The sequence below is a fragment of the Aythya ferina genome, assembly GCF_964211825.1.
Source record: "Aythya ferina genome assembly, chromosome: 3".
Lineage (NCBI taxonomy): Eukaryota > Metazoa > Chordata > Aves > Anseriformes > Anatidae > Aythya > Aythya ferina.
The window spans coordinates 24,078,786-24,101,185 of NC_140298.1; the positions used below are offsets into that span (position 1 = coordinate 24,078,786).

Below are 22,400 nucleotides of genomic sequence, written 5' to 3' on the forward strand. Positions count from 1 at the left end.
GTTTCTCACAAACCAGGAAAAGAACATAAATAATTTCATACACTTCATGCATTTATTAATATCCAACACAATTGTGTCCCCTCCCAGCTTAACGCCTCAAACAAAACCCCCAACCCTAAGTTTTTAGAAACAAGCAGTATGGATGGTCCAAACAGTCTGAGAACAAATTTAAGAATTTAACACATACAAATAAGAAACACACACATCTGTTCTCATAATCGACAGTAGTGTTTTTAATGATGCACAGAAATTCATGTTTAAGTCAGACAAATTAATTTTCCATAAGAAGAACTGAGACCTTTAAAAATTGCTGCTACCTGGCATGCTCAAATATAAACTCTCTTTGTCAATGGAATGGGAGCTGCAGAAAGCACTGCCAAGGCACTTCAAAACCGTTCAAATGCCAGTCAAACAAGATTTCCAGAAAAAGAAAAGGGATAAATACGGCACAGCAAGGGGCATTACAGCATCCAACGCTTACCACAAATGAAAAATATCCTCATCTAGATCCTGTTCCTTTCTAGGAAGAAAGCAACCCAGTTTTGATTACAGAGGTAGCTCACTTGCATGATTCTCAGATCTATGTCCTCTCCTCCCCATTCTCAGACTATATGCACTTTTGTTTTTTTAATACTCAGTCTTTGCAAAAGAACACAGTAGATCCTCTTCAAAGCTTTTTCTCCATATAACCAAACAGCAGAACTACAAGTCATTTTGCACATCTTTACCTTAACCAGAACTTCCATTTAAGAGTTGGCCACTTTAAATCTGCATCATTGTCACACATATCCTAATGAACAAGTATCTCTACTACATGCTCAACACCTATACAGACACTACTCTGTTTTTGGATAAATTCAGTGTACATGGTGGCAGTAATAGGGTAGGAATAACTGGATACATAGTCCTGGAAGTTTGAGAGAGAAGCATCCCTGGATATTTCTATGTATTTCAGTCTGGTTAGAGAAAACGTCACCTCCTTAGAAGCCTCTCTCTGAGCGCAGTTTTTAGGTATTACACAATATAACTCAATTTCTGACTGTAATACACTGGGCATTTGAGGTTTTAAAATGTTGATGTTCACTTCCTTGCCAGACCTGGCAATTCCATGCACACACAACACCTGAAGTTCCACCTAAAACTGGAGATGTGGTTTCTGCCCTGAGATGTATTTTATTGTTCAAATTTGGCATACGTGTCCTTGAATAATTTTGCTAGTGATCTACAAAATAGCAGTTGTTTTTACAAACTGTGGAATGATTATCTATTCCCTTCTGTTTTCTTCCTACTTATATATATACAAATTTTTGTACAAATAATTCTGTGGGATTTGAACACAGGAAGGGAACTGACTACGATTCCTGTGCAGCTGATGTGTGTGCAGGTGAACAGCTTTCTTTCCACAGCTTTTCTTTTGGGCTGATCCATACTCCTTACCTCAAAAGGACTGTATTTTATGCTACTGCTGCAGAGTCCCCTACTTCTTCAGTCAACCAATCACAATCCCACTGCCCATTTTGCCGAAAATGCATAAATGCCCTGCAAATGCAAATGACTACTCTCTAGATTTGGTTTTACAGTGGTAAAAAAAAGATACTGCTTGGGCTTCCTGAACTGAAATGAATTTCAAACAGATTAAAAGCTTTAAATAGAGCAAGGACATTATTTTTATTATTTTTTATTATTTTTAATATTTTCTACCAGAAATTCACTACATGCATGCTCTTCTTTCAGCCCAAAGGTAACAATTAGTCACTCAATCAAATAGATACATAACCAGTACGTCTTACTAATACACTGCATAGCATAATATTGCTGTGTCTACCACGTGAGACCACAGGCATGTATATTATGTAGAGAAGTGGCTTGGAGGACCCCTGCCACTCACCCACTACCACCATTCCTACTTCTCCAAGCAAGTCAAGCATATTTACTTTTAATTTCCCACAAGGTTAATAAAAAAAAACTTCCGTTAAAGACAGAAAACTAGATCATCTCACTTGTCCCTGGGCTAAAAGGGATGACCAAACAATTCATATTGAAATATTTAATTTGAATACAATGAAATCTTGGCTGATTTTCAGTTTGTACACATGAGTTGTAAGAATCAGTAGTAGAATATGTGCATAGTTACCTGTGTGATCTGAGGATACTAGTAGTGCATAAGCTGCACTAAGGAAAAAACATAAAGTTCTAAAAATAAAGTTAATTTGATAAACACATCATGGAAACACATCAAGCAAGGTGTCCCTGCTTGATCAGGGTTCTTGGACCAGATGACCAGAGGTCCCTTCCAACCTCAACCAGTCTGTGAAACCCTGTTGCAAATGACCTCATTTGCTCTTCATATCTCAGACCCCTGGAACCTCATACTGAAGTACCTACATGCACTCACAGCATATGACGAACAGAAGACTAAAGAATTATATCTAAAATGAAGAAAAAACAAAAACCATAGAAAAACAATCGATAATTGATCCAGTTTAATAAAATTCTGCTCAACTTGCTAAAACACGCTTGCTTCTTCAATGCAAAAATCAGCATTCTGCCAACTGTTAATCCTTCTGATGAGGAAGACATACTTTCTCCACTTATAATATATAGATTGCATTTAGAAAATACTTTGCATTAAATTATAACCATGAAATGGACAATTTCAGTAGATACTTTTTTTTAATCCATACAAATTGATGTCTAACTCTACTTCCAAACTTGTTCTCTTAGTTTTATTTTTATACTGAAACTATTAAGCCAACTGATTGGGAGGAGGGGGACAATTTAACAGAGGTTTTTAAGAAAATAGAGGATGAATCTTTTATGTTTTCAGACCAAAAACCCAAACATGAATAAGTATTTCACCCCATCTTCCCTGCCTAGTATTAAAAAAGCTTCAGCTATGTTTTATGATGAAAATTTTACCTTCTCAATGTTTTTCCAACCTTTATCTCTTGAACACAGAAGAAAAATAATTCATTTTATGTACAAAACTTGCTTGTTCATAGTTTCATTATTTTAGGGTTCTTAAGTAAGACCCCAGAACTGGCCTCTAAACCACCACAGGGAACACACTGAGAAAAGACTGCACAAAGAAGCAACAGATAATGGTGGTCCTCATAGTGGAAATCTTCTAAGCACAGAAGCCTACTAGTACTTCTCTGGCTAGGAAGAAATGTTTCTCTACAAGATCTTTGTTTGACAAAGTAGGGCCCTGGCAGCCATGAAAACCTAAGTAGTGAACTGGTCCCACCTGAATTGAGCTCTAGCAAAAAAAATAAAGTTGGATTTGTTCCAAACACCACCATGAGCTTATACCGTCACCCAACTTCCCGTATACTCAAACTCTAGCTTCAGTATTCAGAAGGTCCCTACCCTGATTGATCCACTGCCAAAAAACTTAAATTGCTCAATTATGCTGTATTACGCAGATGTTATTCACTAACATTAGCATACCTTCTCTTACTAATGTACACGAAATACAGAGCAGGAAAAAAACTCAGTTGGCTAACCTGTCACATATGTATTACTTATCTTCAGTGATTTCACTGACAGAGACGCCTGATAACTCCCTTTCTGCACTTTATGAAAGAAATCCAAAGTTACTTTGCAGTCATGCAGCATGCATCATTATTTAGATTTTATCAGACAGATTTTTGATAGTTTTGAACAGGAACAGAAAAAAAAGTTACTCCCAACTAGTGCACTGAGAGAAGCACCTGGCTCAGCACATCCAAGGTAAATTCTGGAAAGTTCTATTATATAGAAAGCACATAAAAATAAACTTGCCTTCCATAAAGATCCTGTTCCAGTAGATTTTTCCAACATGATTTCCCCCAAGAAATATTAGGTTTGATAAAATCAACATCGAAGTGCAAACAGATGCTAGGACGGCATGAAGTCGACGACGAATTCTTGGCGAGAAGAAATGCTCCTGAGGGCCGAAACAAAAGGTGCAGATGAACTTAACAACCCCTACAATTTTTCAAGCAATGTTAAAAAAAGACATTGTAGTTATGACAAACAACTTTTATACCAAAGTTCAAATCCTTACTGAACAGATCCCAAAGCTTGTAACATATCTAGCAGAACTCCCACCAATGCCATTTAGATTAGGGTCAGATTTTATGATATAAAGCAGTGTTAAATTGTAGTTAGGGGTGGAAAGGACCTCTGGAGGTCACTTAGTCCAACATCCCTGCTCACAGCAGGGTTGTTAGCTAGAACAGATTGCCCAGAACTGTACCAAGTCGAGTTTCTTCCCCCACACTATTAGGTACCTACACACTTTGTGAGACACCCCCGAACCTTCTCTTTTCCATGCTGAACAGTCCCTGTTCTCATATGTCAGATGCTCAAGTCCTCCCTTCATCATGTTTGTTGGACTCACACCAGTATATCCATGGCTTTCTCATACCAGGGAGCCCAGAACTGGACACAGTTCTCTATATATTCTATATCTTAATTCTTTGCTTCTTAAATGTAGTCTTTGAAGAAATTTTGCTGATGGATGTGAACACTAACAACAAGATGCTGGGGTGGATAAAACTATGCAACAGATTCCAGTATGGAGTAAAACACACCACTACAAATCAAGTAGCATAAAATATTTTGAAAGTCAATAATGCTTTGGTTGATTAATAAGACTTCACTGAAAGATTCCAGAGTCAGATCAGAGTGGGTTATTGGAATGAGTCTCTTAATAAGCAGGTATTTCCTTATAAAAGTGACTTAAATACACATGCAATCCCAACATTTTTTTCATTGCAAGTATTACTACTCATATTCAAAAAGTATAGATACCAGTTGTAAAGCTCTTGGTATTGTCCTAATGATACAAATAAAGCAAGCCTCCCTCCGTCATATACTAGTGTTACTTTTTCTACATTTATGTTTTCCTTTATCACCTGAGGTGCAAGTGCAGCAAGTGCAGTTCTGCAAATTGCAGAAAGGCAGTGAAAGAAGAATGAGGAAGTTTTAGCTTCTTCCAATTCTCAGTTGTTAAATCGTAAAAATCATTATAGCACAATAAGGGGAAATACTGCCTCACTACAGTACTGCGTAAGAAAAAAAATATCTTGTTCATCATGTCCCCAGGCTGCAAGCCTCTTTACATAGTGCCTGAATCTGCAAAAGACTGAATGGTTCTTGCAAAGTGATCAAAGTGATGAGCATTGCCAGTGTATGGGAACTAAGGAAAATATCACGAGGTGCTTAGCCTTCAAGTCATAAATGTTGATGTTGCAGAAAACAGTCTTGTGACTGTAGTATTAAAAAAAAAAAAAAAATTATAAATGCGGTAATAAATCTGTAATAGCTGCAGCCAGATTAAAATTCATGCTCAGATACCTGAACAACAGACCTAAAAATACATTCCCAGACAATTACATTGCCAGTTTTATACGCATCAAAACAAATGTTTCAACTTATAGATTATTAAGTCACAAAATTTCAAATGAATTACAAGCACGAAAATATAATTTTAACATATTAGTGCAGAGTACTTCTCTGGTATCTAGTGTAGGAGTCTATCTGAGTCATCACAACAATGGAGATAGATACGCTTCTGTCAATCTGTATGCACAATACTATAATAGCTGATCTTCCATATAGCACTGGGAAAAACATTCATATATGAACACAGGGATTGAGACTTTCCTCTAAAAACTCTGGATCAAAACTAGGGCATCATAGGGAAAGGGAGGAGAATTTAAGGTAAGTATATAAACATTCACAGACACGGGCAGTTAGTGAAACAACTCTTTCACTTCCTAGTACTTTGCATTCCCAAAGATGCCCACAATGTTCTCCTTCAGTCACTGACGGGTAGAGGATATCTTGTCTCCTTCTGAAATGCAGAGCATGAACGTGTATTCCCCTATATAAAAACATAAACCTTTTCAGAACACATAAATGTACACACACACATGAAATGTTCCAAATCTAGCCAGTAAATACATGTTAAAAACTAAGATTAAATAAGGGATAGTTATGGTCCTTTTGTGTTATGACCTTTTGTGTTCAGAGTCACCAAGCTTTCCATCTTCTTACACCATGTTGGATAATTCTGACTGAGTTGTAGGTTATTTACATAGTCTACCACCAGATCTATTTTCACTCTCCTTTTCTCTAACAAACTTCTACGTCAACTCCATAGAGAAACAGTTTCAGTTAGGAAAAAGCGTTAGAGATGGGCAATCCATCAGACAGTGTGTGTTTGACTGCATTTTCCACCAAGGCACTGATTAGACCTGTTAAGTTTGTGAGGTCTGCCTGTTTTGCAACCCAATGCAGTAAGACTAAGACAAACAACATGTCTAGCTATAAAAGCTCTGACACTTTTTTTTTTTTTTTAATGAATACAGTTACTAAAAAAATAAATAAAACTGTCACATATAATGTATCACCCTCTACAAAAGTGCTATATGTTAAACAGTACAAATGAACTGTAGTATGTACCATAAAAGCATCTGGTCATTTATAAGATATAAAGGAGTAGTTTAAGACAGGAACAGTTTAGACAAACATCAAGCCATTTCTGGGCTGTACTGTAGCTAATTTCCATTAACTTTGCAAGGCATTGATCCAAAAAGTAGCACAAATTTTCTTGAGGGCCTTTGATTTGATGTCTCTGCAGCTTCTACCCAGCTGCAACAAAAGTTAAAAATTTAAAAGTTCTTTAAAAATCTCATGTCATCTAGAAAAAGCTAACTATAGAAGTACCTGAGCAGTTATTGTGCTCAAATTATTACACTGGAAGCATTAATTTAAGTATGAAAAAGGACTGAGGCTGGTCTTGATAATCCATTGTAATGTTTGTGATTTAAATATCTGCTGGCATATAGATTTTTTCTCAACCTACAAGTCATTTTCATCAGAGCAGACAAAATTTTAAAAAATAAATAAATCACACCCACAGTTCTTCACCGTTAATGCCTTTAACAATACATTCCATTGCTACAACACAAGCAGCTGTTACGGATTTGTGGTGTTTCTCTGGAAAAGAAGAAGCTGTCTCCTTGTTTTGCTGTCTCCTTCTCTTCTCTCTTCCTGTTAGAAATACTGCCAGGAGAGAAAGTGGTGAAAGAATACCTTGCGTTAAAATGACAGTGAAGCTATAGTTGCCTGGATGATACCCGTAAATTTACATTTCTTCCTTGATGCTCTGTCTTACTTAGAATCACAGAATATCCTGAGTTGGAAGGGACCCACAAGGATCATCAAGTCCAACTCCTGGGTCTCCAAAGCACCAACCAAAAAATCAGACCCTGTGTCTGAGTGTGTTGTCCAAATGCTTCTTGAGCTCCAGCAGGCTCAGTCCTATGACCACTGCCTTGAGCAGCCTGTCCCAGTGCCTGACCACCCTCTGGGTGCAGACCCTTTCCCTAACCCCCAGCCTGACCCTCCCCTGTCCCAGCTCCATGCCATTCCCTCGGGTCCTGTCGCTGTCCCCAGAGAGCAGAGCTCAGCGCCTGCCCCTCCGCTCCCCTCGTGAGGGAGCTGCAGGCCGCCATGAGGCCTCCCCTCAGCCTGCTCTGCTCTGGGCTGAGCAAACCAAGGGACCTCAGACACTCCTCATGTGTCTTCTCCTGACCATTCACCATCTTTGTAGCCTTCCTTTGGACACTCTCCAACAGTTTTATATCTTCTTTTTACTGTGATGCCCAGAACTGCACACAGTACTCGAGGTGAGGCCGCACCATTGCAGAGCTGAGCAGGACAATTCCTTCCCTCAACCAGCTGGCAGTGCTGTGCCTGATGCACCCCAGGGTACAGTTGGCCCTCCTGGCTGCCAAAACACACAGCTGGCTCATATTCAACTTGCTGTCAACCAAAACCCCTAGATCTCTTTCTGCTGGGCTGACCTCCAGCATCTCATCCCCCAGTCTGTATGTACAGCCAGGGTTGCCCCTTCCCAGGTGCAGAATCTGGCACTTGTTCCTGTTGAACTTCATACTGTTGGTGATTACCCAGCTCTCCATCTTGTCTAGACCTCTCTGCAAGGCCTCACCACCCACGACGGAATCAACAGCTCCGTCCAATTTGTTATTGTCCACACACTTGCACAAAAAAACCCCTTCAAGTCCTACAAACAAATACTTTATGAAAACATTGCATTGAAAATGACTGGTCCTAAAATGAATGCCTGGAGAACCCCACTAGTGACAAGTCATCAGCCTGATGTAACCCCATTTACTATAATCCTTTGGGCCTGAACTGTCAGCCAATTTTTCACCCATGTTATTTTACTGTTATCTAACTGTATTCAGGTCATTTTGTCTTGGAGGATACTGTGAGAGACAGTATCAAAAGCTTCACTGAAATCCAGAAAGATTACATCAGCGGCCTTCCTTTGGTCAACTAGCAGGGTGATCTTGTAGTAAAACAAAATCAAGTTTGTTAAACATGACCTCCCCCTTGTGAATCCATGTTGGCTGTTACCAATGACTGCATTGTCCTTCAGGTGTTTTTCAGTAACTCCTAGAATCATCTTCTCCATAATTTTACCAGGCACTGAAGTAAGACTGACAGGCCTGTAATTGACAGGATCTTCTTTCTTGCCCTTCTTGAAAGCCAGGACCACATTTGCCAGCTTCCAGTCAAATGGGACCTCTCCAGATTACCAGGACCATTGAAAAATAATTGAGAGAGGTCCCACAATGACTTCAGCCAGCTCTCTGAGTACTCTGGGATGAATCCCATCAAGCCCCATGGACTTACACGCATCCAAGTGGAGCAGCAAATCCTGCACAAGTTCAGGATTGACTGGGAGTTTATGGTTCATCATTCCCACAGTCATGAACTGATCACTATTTGTGATATAGTCACTATTTGTAACCTAACATCAATACTTCATAATACTTTACTTCTACTAGACACTTTTTATCTCCTAGTGCAACACAGATGGACTGTAGCCTTTAAAATACACATTACCAGGATACTCAGTCCAGGGGCAAGCAATATAACACAGGAGGTGATTTTAAAAGGTTAGCTCAGGCCACCTTTCCTGGAACTGAATGGAGTTCAGGCTGGTATTTCAGTCCAGTTCCTGCTGTAAATAAAGATTGGCTGTGGACATCATTTTTGTCTGATGTTGGGAAAGACCTACCTCTGCATGCTGGTGGGTCTGGTAAAATTTACTACCATCAGATCTCTCTCAAACTGGCCCTCTGTTATCTTAAAAAAAAAATGGTACTATTGTAATGGGGTACCCTGAAAAGTAAATTTGTGTAAGTGTTTGAGATGGGTGAAAGAAGACAGGGCAGAAAGGCTTTGCATTGTCCAAACACTCCTATTCCTAAATCCATTTCCCATTATACAAGCATCTCATATTTAACCCCTAATTGAAAACTATGCCAGAAATAGGAAGTGTGTATAATAGCTGTTTCTTGGGAAAGACAGTTTATGAAGGTCAATATGCACCAGAATAGATTATTTAGATTAGAATTAAGAGTCAAGTTAAAGTACACGGAAGTTGGAAGTCAGATAAATACTCCTATTTATCTCTTAAAATGCTCTTACTTTGCAAGGCAATTACATCACTATCAGTCAAAATGGTTTCAGGCAGCTCAGCATCATTTTAAAGAACTGAGGTGAACTAGAGCTCATCCACAAAAGATTTGCATATTCACTGATATACATGGTACACTGATATTACTGAATGGCATGGAGTGAAGAAATTGAGGGTCAAGAAGTGTTTTTCCTAAATATGTTTACACCTCACAGTTAGTCAACAAAAGAGAAAATACTTTGGAGAATGTTGATAGGAATACATATCCATCCTCCCATTTAGAAGCTGAGGGACACACAAGATGGAATTTTGCACAGCAGCCAAAACCAGGCAGTCCTGTACCAAATATCACACTAAAATCTTCTTTTACAGAAATATATTCCTCAGTATTTTATCAAAGACACAATCCTACACCTTCCCACAGCAAGCATTCTTATTCTGTACCTTTTTCTAGCAACAATGGTGGCACCATGGTGATTTGGCATGCTCCAAATGCTCTTTATCCAGAGGGCTGCTGAATTTGCTTGCAGGAGCTTGCTGCAGTAGCTTATTCTGGGAGCATGTCACATGCCATGCTGTTTCCAGGAGGGCTCAGGAACTGGGGTGCACCTTTTCCATCACACTAAAAATCAGCTTGATGATGGGATGACAAACAACAAGAAGCCTTCCCTAACAGAAATTACTTGGTAAGTTCTTGGTAAGCACTCAGAAGATGGAATAGACTTACTTGTGCTGCATTCACAATGCAACTCATTTATATAGCTGCACTGGGACAGATTAGAGAGAACTTCTACATAAAGTCAGTGATGTTATCAAGCTTGTTCATACTGAGAGTATTTAAAAACTCCCATGTAAGTGAAATAAACTTGATGAAATTTAAAGAAGCATACATCTTCATGGAGCAAAACAGAGATTCGCAACATTTATTTAATTCTGGACTACCCTTCCAGAGAGTTGATATTCAAAGCATAAGACAAAGTAAGATGAGCACGGTAAAATTGGAGAAGCAGTTGAGTATTTTTCATGGGAACATATGCACTGTGGAATAAAACTGTCAGATACTATGGCCAGAGTGACATGAAACATGTGCTTGATACTACAAGCTTCAACAGTACAGATGACATTATTTTCATCTGCCTTTGGTCTTCAAAGGGTAAAAATACTCTGGTACAATTTTTAGTAGAGCTGTTATTTTTTAAACATAGAATATTTCATTACTATCTGCTCTGCAGATTTCATCCTCTCCCACCTATCCCTATCAGTCAACTTATCCATAAAAATCCTAAAATAGGAGAACAAAATGTGCAATATGTTTTGAGGAAAGCAAGCAAATTATCTATCATGTATGTAACACCTAGTCCCTCCATTATTTTTTACTGCCTTTCCCAGTGTATGAGGGGTGAGTATGCTCCCAAGGTTACTAAAGATCCACCCCTTCAATTTCCTGAAAGCTTTTATTAGAGAAACAACTTTTAAAATAATTGTGGGATGTTTCAGTCACTGCAGTACACCAGGTGCACGTGTGGTGGCATTATGCGTATCAGGAAAATCAATGGAAGAAAACCTCACATTGCTTATTGGAGTTCCTTTTACCATTCTAATCTAAGGACCTTTGGTTTTCACTGCCCATTGCATCACAGCTAAAGAGTAAGGCCTGTACTTGTTTACTTCTCCACAGAAGCCAGAGAGACCATCCAGCCATCTTAAAAGCCCTTTTAAGTGTTTTCTTTCAGAAAATATCCATAGATAAACACAGGCCGACTCTCCGAAGCCCATCCCTGAGCCCTGGGGATCACCCTCATTGACACATGAGCAAATACCTCGATGCACCCCTTGAATCTGGGTCATCCGCAATGCAGCCATTTTCCAAAAATAACGGCAAGGCAGAAAAGCAAGAGCCCGGGAGAAAAGCTGAAAGAGAGCGAGGAGCAGATGGGACAGTGGGAAGGGAAGCGATACATCCTGACTAACAGTTATTGGCTATTTTATCTATCTGCAGTTAGGCACACTGAAAATGGAGGGCAGGGTGTGACTGAGCAGCTGGGGGAGCAGATGGGATGGAGGAAAGGCTGAAAATTGTCACAAAGCTCTGCCAAACCGCATGTTGATTTATTTAATTTTTAAAGTGAGCAGTAGAAATGAAGATGGGCTGGGTCCTGCTGCCACCGAGCAGCAGGGCAACTTCTAAAAACACTTGTTAATACAAATTGTCAATGGGTAATAGTGACAAAAGCGCAAGTGAGAGACTACTGCAGAAATGGAGGCAGTATATGTGCTCATTAATAAAATGTTGGTAGAAACCAGGCTTGAGGAGCAGCAACAGCAATGGAAAGGCAGCTGATGAGAGGCTGACATGTCCTTGTGAGACCTACTCCTGCACTCTGAAGCTCAAGGACAGCTGTTGAATAGGCCATAGTAGAGACTTTACTACAGAGCAGAACACAAAAAGCAACACAAACAAAGAATTTAGGTTGAATATCCAGACAAAACATCCGTTTATGAAATAATGCAAAAGAACTTGTGGAATCTCCAGGGCTGTAAGAGTAATAAGATAAGGAACAGGCCTGCAAGTAGAATGTGAACAAGATGCACTACCAGATCTCATCCATCTACAATGGCCACAGCGAATGGAAGGATAAATTTAATTTCCCACCAGCATATATTGTACTCTTCAGTAATCGTGTAATCATTCCTGTTTGCTCCACTCTGCATCTAGCTCTAACCCAGACCCAGCCCTTTACTTTTGTTTGCTTTATTTTTCTGGCATCTTCTTGTGCTTGCGGTTGTCCCCTCCCTTCTCCCCAAGTCTAACTATGGCCTGAAGTAATCTGTGCTTCCAAGGCATACACTTTCCTTCCAAAGCAAAGATTAGCTCCTGGAAGGTTCACACAGGAAGGAGGGAACTGACAACACTTTTTCTAAAAGGCAGGATGATGCAAATGACCTGTAATTCCCTACAGACAATACATCACTGCAATAAAAAGAGGACCACACAATTAAAATCAAGCAGCTGTCAGTTAAGATCTATGTTCACAAATATAACTTGTTTCTGAATTTAGAAATAAATGCTATATATAGTATTTGAGAAGATACTCATCTTCTCTATTGATGCCTTACTAAATATTCACTCAACAAAACGTTGTCTTGCACTAGCACCAGCTCATTTTTAGCTTTTCCAAAAGATCTACATTTATAGCACTGCTCAGCAAACAGCCAAACCCCGTTCTGTTTGAAGAAAGCCTCCTACCAGCTCGTATGTATGCACCACACTGACGGATGCATGTGTGAAAGTTTGACATACACAGAAGTAAATTTCTGTGCTTGCTCCTACATTTCCTCATCACCCTCAAAGAACCTGCCTAAACATTTTTTTAAAAAGTGGCAGCTTGTGAAAAGTGCAAAATGAACAGCATTGAAATGCACCATCCTCAAGGAATCTAACCAAGTAACGGCAGCGTACATGTTTCTATAAATGTGCCTTACCTCTCTGCAAGGAAGACAGTTTGCAAGGGTTGTGCACTCTCCTGTGTCCAGGCCAACATCCTTATTTTTGTTCTTCTGGTTCCCACTCTGCCTGTCCTGGCTCCCTCAGATCCTTTATCCCATGTTTTCATGTTTTTACCTTTTAAATTCTCACCAAAGTGGGACAGGATCTAACTTGTCTAAGCAGTGCAGAATTTTGCACAAGGTCCTGCCCTTTTGGTTCTCCTGCACTGCCACTGTGAAACTGTTAACAAATAAATAACACACAGTAATAATCCCTACGGAGACATCTGATAAACACTCTCAGCAAATTCAGACCTCATTTTCCACATGGCAAGTTCCTGTAGCTCAGAGTTACGCTGTGCATTAATGCATACAGCTCTGAAAGGCATAGAAGAAAGACAAAAGTGTGCAACCCACTCCTTGGTACTTTAACTTGCATTTCCATAAATGCTAGTACCTATTATCTGGACTAATTTTTAAGGTGAACAAGGCTGTACTGATGTAACAGTAACAAAGAAGTACATCATCAGCATCACTCTACCTTCTTCGCACCCCACAGCATGATTTACTTGCTTTTAAAGCCACATTATGGCCAAAGTGCCAGAAAACTGCCTGATGTCTCCAAAGCAGAACAGGAAGCAAATAATGCTGGTAGGTGGGAGAAACATTTATTTTTTATGGTAAATGGGTAGTGACAGGGGGGCTTCCCAGCTGACATTGCTGTCTGAAGGAGAGCAGCGATCATCTGGTTAAAGACAGATGGAAAATGACTACAGTTTGTCTACTGCTGACATCAAAAATAACCTTTCTTGCACAGATTTGACAAAAAAAAAAAAAAGGGGAAGTTTGTACTCAAAAGATAGAAACAATATAATGTTATCTCTGAAATCTTATTGCAGGCACTTTTGTCATTAAAACCTATATCATATTGCATCTTTGTTCCTAATGCAAAACAACACTTACCAGATTTTCTTTGTTACCAAGTCTGGGGCAAGAAGTTCCCTAAGTAAGGAAACTAGAGTCAGAGTGCAAGTGTGTGTGTCTGTGTTCCTGCATTTTTACAAGGGCTCTCCAAATATTCTGGGATCCACTTACATGAAGATAAATGAACCCTCACAACAAGAAGGTGGAGAAAGGAGAAAAAAAATCAAGCAAAGCAGAAACATGGCAAGAATTTCTTGACTCAGAACTACTGTTGGCAGAGCTAAAAGTAATTGAAAAAAAATCTAGGATACATCAGCCAGCCCACGTTCACCTTTGATGGTCTTTCAGAAGCTCAGTATGAAAGAGCACCTTGATGACTCAGCTTGCTGCTTCTGGTACCACACGTAATGACCAGTTGTCACAAATCTGCCCTGGCTAATATTTACGTCTAGAGAAAGGAGTTTCCACTGATTTTGAGTCCGAGTATATCCACTTTGGATAGTAGTGATTTCTGGTTAGACAACTCATATGGCTGAACTCAAGGTTTAGAGGGAGGTGTCTTCACCCCAGGTAGAGAGCATTTGACCACTGGGTCATTCCTCCAGGGATGCAGGATGCCTTCTATTTGCTATTCAGAGCATAACAGCAAGCCCTATTCACTGGTTGGGGTTTTAACATTATAGATGATATCTGTATCTCAAAAAAGATTTCAGCACTACAGACAAACAGTCTGATTAAGGGACTTTGTTCAATTACCTTGCCTTATGTTATTACAAATTCTCAGACAGTTGAAGAGACAAACCCAGCAGAAATCTACAGCAAGTACATAAGAGGATTATGAAGAATGGATCATCAGCACTGCCTGCCACTTAACTGAATTACCATGTTGCAATAAAAATATGCATGAATTACACAAAACTATTAGTAAAGGAGAAAAGGTGAAACAAGCTTCTGAAATTAGCAACCCAGTGCTATAAATACTCTTTCCATCAAATGAAGCAAAATAAAGATCAAAGCCTACTATGTGCTGAAGAACAGCTGAGAAGGGTCTTTATTTATTATGAAGATCTTGTTAAAGATCTGATTTTGCAAGGTGGTCTACATACATACTTTCTCCAGATGAGTTTGAGATGTTTGGTCAGATCTTGCCACTGATAGTGGCAGAAGGAAGTTTTACAGTTTTGCCGTGGCGACTTTAAGTGAGTTATACTTGCAAAAAGAAATTTGTCATTAAATGAGAGTTCTGTTTTCTTAACGTATCTAGGATTCAGTTGTGAAATTCAGTGTCTTTATTTTTGATTCGACTGAGTTTGGGCCCTAATAGAGGGCTAAGCAATTCCTGAAGCAGGACCTAATTGTTTTGTTTGTCCCACTCTATACAGGGAGGCTCAACTTAGTACTACTTACTGCTCAGGTATGCTTGCAAGGGAGAAATTCCAAGCAGTTAGTAAGCGCCTCCATTCCCACTTCCCATCTTTGACTTCTGTCTCTCACTTTGTACTGCTTTCGGTGCTTTTCCAGAGTCCAAACCATGAGACAAATCATCTAACAATAAAATAATCATAGGAAGTGAAGTTTTCTGCTGGAGTAAAGAGCTAAGTCAGCTCAGCAAAGATTCCAGCAGAAAGGAGTGCAGAGAAGAAAGCAGTGGGACTGCAAAGAAGGGAGGAGAAAGGGAAATTCAGCTCTTTCCCTTTCAATAGCAGTGAGTTGTTAGATCAGCTTAGTACCCTGAAGAACCACAGCACAGAGGCTGGGCTCACCAGGCAGTATCTCTCCATGTTCCACTCCAGCTGCCTGCAGGATCACTGCACCATTTATTATGAATAACGATAGAACTTTTGATGCTCTGAGCAGAAGAAATAGGGCAGGCCAATTAAAAAGATTTAAAAAAGGAAAAAAAAAAAAAAAAAAAAGAAAAGAAAAGGCAGACCAAAAGAACCCTGACCACACTCAACCTTTTGAAAGACTTCTAAAATCCTGTTCTCACCAATGCTGAGACTGCCAATTATCATTAACCATGTCTCTAGTACCCAGAACAAAAGTGATATTTTGACCATAGAGACAAATATATGGATTTTTTATTTTTTTTTTTTTTTTACATTTTATAAGAGGAAAAAATCCCCTAATGTTACATACTAACCAAAACCACAGACGTTATAGAAAGTATTTCCCCTTTTACAAAGAGGGGAAAAAAGGCAGTTATAAGTGAACTGAAAAGGATTTAGTGGCACCTCATCACAGCCATAAATAAAAATTTAGAAATCAAAGTATTTGATGCTTCAAAAACAAATAAATATAAGGATAGTAAAAAAAAATATATTTTTAAATTAAGTTAAGCTTAAAATTAGCTGGCTTCTCAAATTGAATTACTAATGGTGTATTTAGTTCCTTACTACATAAAGCTAGAAATAAGCTCAAACTAGAAATTCATCATAGTGTGATTTTTAGAAGAGAGATTTTTACATCTCAATTAAAAAAATTCTTATGAGACTGAATGACATGTGTTCACTTTACTACAAAAGAACTAAGAAAATAAATGCTACTGTTTCAATTAAGATTAAAACATTAATTTTAACAATCTGCCAACTTCACCCTCTTTGCTCTGTCTTCTTCTGAACAATTTCCAAATCCATTAATTTAAAGATGTTGTCAGCTATTCTAAGGTTTAAATCATTCTAAATGTATTTTTAAACCAAGATGTCATTTCTTGTATAGATCTCTATCTTGTTTTCCTTCAGGAAAAGAAGGAGGGGGGGAAATGAAATAACTAGAAAAATGATAGCCATTAGCATTTTTGTCCAGAAATCTGATCCATTATTTATTAAAAGTCATTACAAATCTCATCACTGATTTCAAATGAGTTACTGCTGGGGTCTCTGTTCATCTGTGGGAAATTAATACAGAATCAGTGAAACAAAACACTACTTTGCTTCGTATGGTTCTAAATAGCTCATGAAAAGTGAAAACAAAGGACTGACAAAAAATCCTGTAAAACTCTCCCACGTTAATATACAGTTCCCACATACACCTTAGCTCACAATGCACAGCATTTATTGATATACAATGCTTTAATAAAAAGAATTAAAATGTTACTGCATTCAACTCTAATTTTATGATACCCAAAAAATAATCTTTATGGAGAAAAAAAGATACACAGTTAACTTCTCAGAACAAAACTCACTGAAACACGAAGTTCAAAGCAGTGTAAGTTGACAACTACATTAAAAGGAGAATAATCTCTTTTAGAGCTGAAACCAGGAAGCTAGGTACTGTTGTGCAACCAGTACAGATTCTAAATTTCAGGTCCAAATTTATGGGTCAGAAAATTTACTGTTTTCAGTAAATATTTGTTTATATGCTGAATTTACTTCTCATAAATAATGCTTACTATCCCTTGCTTATCCCCGTTCGATATGCCTGAGATGACATTTAAAACCTGTCAGATTCAATTTAAAGCTATAAAAGTGGTTTTTGCCCATACTGTGCTAGGTTTGATGTGCTGAGATTTAAACTACCATGAAATCCGCATAAATGCAGGGTCCGATTCTTTTTATACGTATTCTTAGTCAGCATAGGGATTCAGTGAAGGACAGTAATCAAACGCGCTTTATTTAGATTTCTTTTGCAAGAGAATTGAGGGAATATAGTAGGGAAAAAACAGAAGCACTTTTGCTTTAATTACTGTTGTTATTTGTGATCCCTTCCATTTAAAAAAAAAAGCAGAATTAAAGTTCAAGTTTTTTTTTTCTATTTTTTTTTTTCTTTTAATAATATTTTACCCAATAAGTACCTCCAGCTCAACACAATTTTTTAAGACAACTTTAACAACAATACTGGAGGGGTAAATAAACTGGTTAAAAACCCGTAAATCTGCACTTTGTGTTTATTTAGAAACTCATTTGCTATTCTGGGGCTAAAATAAACTTTCCTTTTCAAAAATAGCCTTCAAGAGCCAACACAGCAAATGAGTGAAGCACAAAGCTTACAAAGATTTCATCTGATGAACAGATGAAATTTAAGTGAAACACCTTTTCTCAGAATGAGGTTCTCAAAGTCGCTGAGACTAGGCTTGCTGAGACAGGGTTATAGGAATGCTTGCAAAAGCCAGATTACAAGGAAACAAGGAAATTTGTAAAGGACATTAGAGAACATGCAGCTCATTTTTGATGGAAGTGATATTTGTTATAATTCCACCTCTTGATAAGGAAGAGCCAAAGCCCAGCTACTCATCTGCTCTCCAGCCTCAGCATTTGACAAGAAAATGGGAGTTTGTTAGAAGAGTGCAGAGGGAGCAGTGAGGGGCAGTTTACAGAGACTGCAGCTCATGTTGTTGTAGAGAAACTTTCAAGGCACAAGGCAAGGTATGACTTAGCCATAACTACATGTGGCAAGGTGTGCACCATCTACTAACCCCAGGGAACATATTTTTCCTTATGGTGGGCGCTCATTCAGATGCTAAAATGATTCATAGTAAAAATGCTCATTTCAGCAATATTTCAAGGAAAGAAGAGAAAGTACCTCCTCAGGAACATCTACAGCTGTTTTTGAACAGAAATGGAAAACCAGGGAGTCATGGAAGGCACTGAATAGGCCTTCAGAAACACTGGATGACAATGAAAGGGATGAGGGGGAAAAGGCACTTGATTCACTGTTCAGGGTTTAATTATACAAAATTTGCCATCACTGGTTAACTATAATTAGAATTATGTCTTAGCATCAATCCAGCACATATAAACCAACCTTCACAATGCCATGCCTGTATCATTTCAATGGCACTTAAACACTTAATTCCTTAAGAGTTCTTTTAAGATTTCTGATATGATGGCATCAAGTACAAAAAGCCCCTACACTTATGTCTTCCTCATCTAGCTAGATGCCTGAGAAACTGTTGTTTTCCAGTCCAGAGACAAATGTATGCAGCTGGTCAGATGCTGAAGCTCAGTTTCACCCCAGAGGGCAGATTAATGGATCTGATAAACTCATTCTCTATGAACGAAAAAAGCTGCTTCTAGGCTGTCACCAAATTCACAGTGATGGACACTTGGATTGTAGAAGGTAGCACTGGCTACTCAATTACTTAGCTTTATCAACTGCCACACACGGTATGCCACAGCAGTGAAAACAGAAAACAGGGGGATGGAGAATAAACATAATTACTTGAGCGTCAGGACTTCACCAGGCTGGAGACTGAGTCACTGCCATCTCAGTATCACAGAGGAGTATGAATTCTAAGCGCTCATCACTACTAAGGAAGCGAGGCACAGGAATTACTCTTATTAGAGTAATTACAGTTATTAGAAGATTTGGGATTATATACTGAGCAAACCTGCAGACTAAAATGGCCATCAAAATTAAAATAATGCTTTTTTTTGAGTATGACTGTGCATCAAAGATGGTATGAAGGTACAAAGTATAAGCAAATGGAAGTGATATGCATAAGAAAAGTCAAAATATCAGAGGTCTTCAAAACAAAATAATACTTTCTTTATGGACTCTTCACAGTGGCATAAGATTTCTTAGCATACGCTTGTTCCCAGATGCAAGCAGCTGCTACACGTACTTTTTTTTCCAGGAAACACATGGTTAGAAAATTACACTCCTAATTTTAGTGAAGATGAATATTTTAAGGCCATCCTGAGTGAAATCAGAATACAAATACTAAAACTGGCTTCTGTTTAACCTTATACAATGTGACAAGCAGTTGCTTGCACTAGCATTGCAGAGAAAGCTTTTAAGACCATGCATATTTCAGTGTTGGCCTAGCTGTTTTTTGCAAAATTCTAGTTATATGGCTTACGTCAAATGGCAGAGTGGGGAAGGGAATGTTGTTTTATTTATTAACCACCACTTTTACTATAGATTAAATCAAACTAGTAACCGGGAACTTCAGATAAGCGTGAAGCTAGGAAACAAGAACACAAATTGAAGAGAGAGCCAACTTACAATTAAGTCTCGAATAAGTGAAACAGAAAGTATCCTCTTGATGCCATTTTCCACAATTACTCCAAGACAATTAAGCGCTCCCCAGTACCACAGATAGCTCTGTCCTCCGTGCCAATAGCTTACAAAGGCAAAAGTGAGGGCTGTGGAAAAAATCATTCCTGGCAGACTGGACTGAGATCCTCCCATGGGAATATAAATGTACCTGTAGGTGAAGTGACAGATAAGCAGCGTTATTATGGCTTTCATAGAAATCTCAGAAAAACATCCACTGCAGAATAAATTCATTTTGCAGCATAAAAAAAAATAATAAAATAATTTTACTAATTACCTGGCATTCTATATTTACATTGCCTGCTCCAGTTTTTGCAAAGCTGTAGACCACTCCATGAAATATGTGCACATACCATTTGGCAAAAAGGCAATTTTGTGGTCAAGGAAACTCGGCATTAGGCAAGTGTACAGGATAAACTATATTCTCAAAATTGCAAAAGATGTTCAGGTTTTTTAGACTGCAGTAGTAGTAAGCCAACTTGTATACACAAAAATTACAAATAATCTTTGTGAGAACTTAAATTGTAAGACTTAACAATAAAATGTAAAAAAATCTGTAAAGTCATATATAGTCATAACCCACAAAATGTTTTCCATTTTTCAGAAATGTGGATAAATGCAAACATACTTTATTTTTAAAAGCTTCAAATTTCTGTATCTTTAAATCTTTTATTAAAAATTGTATTTACTGAAAATATCTTCTATCCAGTTCTTGTGTTACATTCACAAGATCTCCTCTGCTAATGACCTTCACAACACATGTACCACCCTCCTGCCCCAAAATACCTGTGTGAAAAACCCTGCATGCAATTATATTTTGGATTGAAATTGAATCCAGGAGACAGAAGCTGAGTCTTTAATTGATGCTTGTAAGTGTCAAGAAAGCAGTACTCATTCAACAGAAGCACCAGCAGCAACGGGACTCTGAAAGCTGACACTGTTTTCTGGGTCACTTCACTTTCCTGCCTGCCTAGAGGGCTACATCCACTTCTGGCAGTTGCAAAATAAGGCATGGCTACTGCTCAGCCTTTGTTTAAGAAGTTGCATATTTCTGTCGACACTTAGGGGAAGCTCATCAGGCAGCGGAGACACCGCTCTGCCCATGAGCACCAGGGAGGGGACGCAGTATGTGAGAAGTGCCAGGGACAATTCCCTCTAGCTGTCACTCCTTCGACATAGCACGCCGTAGCCTCGTGTGAGACTGTTCCTACTTGGTAAGATAATTAAAGGATATTTTTTCTCCACTGAAAATTTCATCACTGGTTTTCAGGTTTGTACATTCAGAGACAAAGATCAGTTCAAAGATTTTAAAGGGAAATTAATGTAGTGCTTTATTCTTAACCTTTGGAAGTAAAATACCATATCGGGGAAAATAAAGTGATGAGAGTAATTATGATGTACGTGGAAAAGTCATTCAAAAAAAAAAAAACACCTTTCAACTGCTCCAAATCCTCTCTAAACATAATATCAATACACCTTTTACCTCCACCTGCTACAGGGAACATCTGATTACGTTTATAGCGATTTTCAGTGTAACTGTTTTTTTATTAAGCATACAAACATAAAGAGAAACTAAAGTCAATAGTTTTTATATATGTTGTGTTTCTCTTCTCTCTCCCCTCCCTGTGTTGTTGTTTTTCCTCTCATCATACATATAAGAACACGGTGTGGCAATAACACATACTTGCAGCTGAAATCAGTGGGTCTAACTGCAGAGAAGCATGCCGTAGCAGCCTGTAAGCAGAGAGATCCCCTTCAGGGCTCTCCCTGGGATCTGACATGCAGGATGATGAGAACAGAGCCCCAGACTGCTGCTGCAGACATCTCGTAAACGGCCAGACAAATTCCTTCTACTCCAATGACTACAAAGACGAAAGACCAAGGAAGATCACCTCTTAGGACCTCCTTACACAAAGCCTCCTTTCTCCCTTTTCAAAGGCTGGTTGCTGGATTTTCCAGGTAGGTTCAGCAGTAATAACTCAGTTCCTCTTGCAGGCTGTGTTCCTCACAAAACCACGATCCTCTGAGCAGCCTCCCTCCTGCCTCCCCAGCACAGCACCTCCTGATTCCAGAAAGGTTCACCCACGGGAGCCAAAACGTGACACTGCAGATGCTGCCACCCTCAGCAAAGCTCACCACGGTCATATATTTACTGAAATGCTGTGTTTAAAAGTAACCCAGATGCCATCAGAGAGGACAACTCTCTGCGACAGACACCTTACTCTAAGCTCTGAGGAAATATTTCTACTGACCTCAGAGGGCACTGAATTAAATCCACTGTGCAAAACGTAGCCTTCACTGCAGAAGCAGCTCTGGGTTTCTGTATGATCCCTTTCCCCGAACTGAAGGACAGAAGCTGTGGTATAGGCACTGGCCATCTTGTGGTATAGGTCCGGCCGTCTTGTGAGCACTCGTAGTCTGTCACTGTCTGTCACTGGGACTGGCACTGCCAGGAATGGGCGCAGCAGCACCAGCTTATTCATTTGCA

The 22,400-nt window shown here is 38.9% G+C and overlaps 1 protein-coding gene across 1 annotated transcript in view; it reads right to left on the reverse strand.

Annotated features, from left to right (window-relative positions):
- Nucleotides 1-22,400, reverse strand: part of HHAT (hedgehog acyltransferase) — a 166,729-nt gene that overhangs the window by 61,341 nt on the left and 82,988 nt on the right. The window contains exons 9-10 of the mRNA XM_084512996.1: nucleotides 19,862-20,063; nucleotides 3,784-3,928 (exon numbers count right to left, since the gene is read on the reverse strand). Of these exons, the coding sequence (XP_084369122.1) occupies nucleotides 3,784-3,928; nucleotides 19,862-20,063 (347 nt within the window). The remainder of the gene's footprint in view (nucleotides 1-3,783; nucleotides 3,929-19,861; nucleotides 20,064-22,400) is intronic.